The sequence below is a fragment of the Chenopodium quinoa genome, unplaced genomic scaffold (genome assembly GCF_001683475.1).
Source record: "Chenopodium quinoa cultivar QQ74 unplaced genomic scaffold, ASM168347v1, whole genome shotgun sequence".
Lineage (NCBI taxonomy): Eukaryota > Viridiplantae > Streptophyta > Magnoliopsida > Caryophyllales > Amaranthaceae > Chenopodium > Chenopodium quinoa.
In genome coordinates, this window is record NW_018744069.1 from 614,523 (window position 1) to 618,736 (window position 4,214).

The window sequence follows — 4,214 nt, forward strand, 5'->3', positions numbered from 1 at the left end:
ATTAGGGAATAATTCAAAAATTAGATTAAAATTAGGTTAGGTTTTTAGAGAGAGAAACTCTAGTTTGTAGAGAGAGAAGTTCTTGATTGATGATTGAAGATTAATGATTCCAAGTGTTTTCTCTGTTGAATTGAAGCAAGTTTGTAAGGATTTCTTTATTTTAATGCAATCTTAGTTTTGATTTCAATTGCTTTGTTGATTGTTTAAGTTTTAATTGAATTTGTGTTTGAATTGGTTTTATTGATATGATGATGATTAAATTGTTGATTAGTTTAGTTTTGATCTTAATTTCAATGAATAGTGAGTAGTTTTTCTTGCTAGGGAATTAGTGAAGCATATATGAGAAATTTATTGATGCTAATTGGGGGAAATTGATGGAGTTGATGTTGTGATTAAATTGGTTGATTGATTATGTGCATGTGTGTGTCTAATTTAGGAGTGATCAACCTATTTTCTCACACTAGATTGCATTGTAGGCTCACAATGATACGAAAATTGATTTGTGGCTTACATTTGTCGATCGAGGGGATTTGTGAGGTTCCTAGTTAGTGTCTTTCGTAGTTGGCGCTAGTTTGACCTATAGGAAATTAGTCTATCACTCTCTCTTGATTGCATAATTAACCTTCCCTCGCATCACTCGACTTAGTCATCTCCAATCCCAATTAGTTGAATCATTTACGAGTCTATGTGGATCCATACCCTAGTACTTGATAAGTTTGATTTCAATTTGATTGTTTGTTTGCTTAGTTGCTTATATTACACACACACCTACCCCCTTGACTTCAAGATAGCTTGACTTAGAGATTAGTAGTTAGCTCCCGTTACCTTGGGTTCGATCCTTAACTTGTCGTTATACTTGTATGAAGGTGTGTCAAGAGTTTATAAATTTTGTTTTGACGAAGGGTAGATTAGTTTTCAATGACCTAGTCTCGCCCTATATAAAAAATGGCGTCGTTGCCGGGGAATGGAGTAGATGATTGCTATTGTTGTTGAGTCTGTTTCACCTTATTTGCAGAAAAATACAAAAAGATTTTCTTCTTTAGGCTATATTTGTAGCCGTGCTACTAATAATTTAGTTTGAGATTGTGTGCAAGTGAACATGGGAGAAGCTCAAGGGTTACATTGAAGGAGTTGGGCACTCCGGGTGCATACAAGTATGAGAGCGGGATTACTCCATTGTTGATTCCGGATAGTGATTTTGAAATTAAGCCGACAATGATTACCTTGATTAAGAGGCGACATTATAGTGGTGCATCGAATGAAAGTCCTCTTAACCACCTTAAGGAATTCGAGAAATATTGTAACACTATTAGGGTGAGTGGGGTTGTACAAAAGTTTATAAGGCTCAAATTTTTCCCTTTTCCCTCATAGGGCGAGCTTTGGAATGGTTGGACAAGGAGGTCAAGCCGAATTCTTTAAGAACATGGGACGATGTTACCAAAGGATTCTTATCCCGATTTTACCCTTAAAAGCAAACGGCAGAAGCTAGAACATTGATCCAAAATTTCAAGCAAATGCCTAACGAAAATCTTTATGAAGCGTGGGAGAGGTACAAAGAGTATCAAAGAGAGTGCCCTCACCACGGAATTCCAACTTACCAAACAATTCAAATTTTCTATGATGTTTGAGTCCTCAAGGTAGGTCGAGCTTAGATGTCGGAGCCAGAGGCCCAATCATGAACAAGACGGTGGAAGAGGTTATTGATGTGATAGATGATGTAGTGAGGAACTACATGAGTTGGCAAGAGGTTGAGGAAGAGTCAACAAACGAGTGTGCCTCGGTTGATCAAGTCAATGCCATCAACAAATTGTCTACTCTACTTTCGGACGTAGGGAAGGAGGTGGCTTCTATCAAAGCTAAGCTTGAATATTCTTCTTCACAAGCACAAGATCTTCCCTTCCAAATTAAGGGGAGAGGTACATCTTCTTACTCTAACCCTCTTTTCGCTTCTTGTTGCATAATTAGAGAATGTTTGGCTTGTGATTTATGCGGAAGAAATGATCATGATGCTTCTAATTGTCCAAATGTTCCTTGTGATGGATGTGATGAATACGATGAAAATGAAAATTTGCATGTGAATTATGTTGGAAATAGTGGTTTTGGATCTAGAGTTAATGCTCAAAAGAATGTTGGAAATAGGAACTATCACAACCATAGGAGCTACGATAATTATAACCAAAATAGTGGTTATAGGAACCAAGTAACCTAAGGGTTTCGTGGTAACCATAACAACTTTGGTTGTAATAATCAAAGCTACGACCAAGAATATGGGGATCATAACCAAGGTTGTGGTAATCATATTCGAAATTCCGGCCAAAATCTTGATAAGGGTAATTAGAGTAACCAAAGTAGAGGAAATTTTCAAAATGATGCTCAAAGGGGTTCCTCACCAAAATGTACTCCAATAACTCAATGCCAAAGTGATGATTCCTATGATCAACAATCTCAATTTATGAGTAAGCTAGCAAATTTCATGGTAGATCAAGACAAGAAGTTGGACGATTACATAGCCTCTAGTGACAAAATGTTTCATGCCTATTAACTCATGGAACGATGCTTGAGAACCACATCGTCCAACTAGCTAACCCTTTGAAATATTGTGCTAGCCCATCTTCTTTACCCTCGCAAGAAATTGATCCTAAGGAACCGGTTTGTACTATCACCACTAGGAGTGGTAAGGTCCTTGAAGAGAGTGTTCCTAGGAAGAGTATGGAGGGTGAAGAGGGGAGTGATTCGAGCAAAGAGAGTAAGCATGCAGAGTCTAGCAAGGTGAGTGAAAAATCTAATGAAGAGCCAAAGGAGAAAGAGAAGAAGAAAGATGAGGTTTACAAGCCCAAACTTCCATACCCCCAAAAGTTCAATAGGTACAAATTGGATGAGCAATTTGGACAATTCATTGAGATGCTTAAGAAAATTCATCTTTCTATTCCTTTCACTGAAGTCTTGGAACAAATGCCAAACTATACTAGGTTTCTTAAGGAAATTTTGAGCGGTAAAAGAGATTGCAATATGGTGGAACCGGTGAATTTGGGGGAGTGTTGTAGTGCCTTTATCCATAATGACTTACCCGAAAAGTTAAAAGATCCCGGGAATTTCTCCATCCCTTGCAAAATCAAAGGAAAATTGTTCCAAAATGCCCTTTATGATCTCGGTGCTAGTGTAAGTATCATGCCTTATTCCGTCTTCAAGAGACTTAATATAGGTGAGCTCCTTCCCTCTAATATGACCCTTCAATTAGCCGATAGATCCATCAAGTTCCCGAAGGGAAGATTTGAGGATGTTCCCCTTAAGATAGGATAATTCACAATTACAGTTGATTTCATTGTGCTAGAGATTGCGGAAGATGACCAAATTCCTATCATCTTAGGGAGACCTTTATTAGCCACCTCCGAAGCTTTGATTGATGTTAAGGGAGGTCGTAGTACTTTGAGAGTTGGTAACAATGAGGAAAGTTTTGAGCTAAAACCGATGCATGAGTCTTTGTATTTTGTTAAAGGAATCATGTGTGTTAATTCCCCTTGCTCTATTGATAATGTATGCATGATTGATATTTCAAATAAAGATATTCTTTAGAATTGTGATGATGTGTTTTTGAGTGTTGATTGCAAGAAGGTTAGTGAAGAGAAAAAGGATTTTCCCAATCTCTTAGACGAGGAGGAGATTGACATTCCTCATTGGTTTGAGCTTCACCCTCAAGAGGAGGACGATGATCCTAAGAGTGTTGATGGTGCGAAATCATCTACAAAGACAAACAAGGTAAGGAAAAAAGCATTAGCTTCTAGGAAGAAGAGAACGAGAATGAGGTTATGGAAGGAGAAGCTTGCTTTTGAGGAGTTATCAAATGAAGTCTCATCAAGCAACAACGAGAAGTTGCTAGAAATTGAAGACAAATTTGCTCCTCCCGTCACCTTGGACAAGGTGGTGTTCTTTGACCCTCCGTGATTTGGAGGAAGGGTCGAGCTAAGAACCTTAAGCAAGCGCTTCCCGGGAGGCAACCTGGAGATTCCTAACCTTTTTCTTTTTATTTCAATTTTCCTTAATTTTCTTTCTTTTAGTTTCTGTTATTTTCTTTCACTTGTTTTTACTTTGGATTTATAGGTTGAATTCTTGGAGTTGGATTACATCAAGTGGAGCGAGCTATGGAATGGTGTTTCGCGGTTTTTGATGTGCTTTATGTTCAATTTTATTGAAATTTTGAGGTAAAAGGGGTATGA

General features: G+C 37.9%; 1 protein-coding gene across 1 annotated transcript; it reads left to right on the top strand.

The window, feature by feature from the left end:
• Positions 1-2,553: 2,553 nt before the first annotated feature.
• LOC110691157 lies at positions 2,554-3,942 on the top strand. The gene is made up of 3 exons (XM_021868075.1): positions 2,554-3,202; positions 3,332-3,489; positions 3,574-3,942. The coding sequence occupies exons 1-3, from the start codon at positions 2,554-2,556 to the stop codon at positions 3,940-3,942; spliced, it is 1,176 nt and encodes a 391-aa protein (XP_021723767.1).
• The last annotated feature ends 272 nt before the right edge of the window (positions 3,943-4,214 follow it).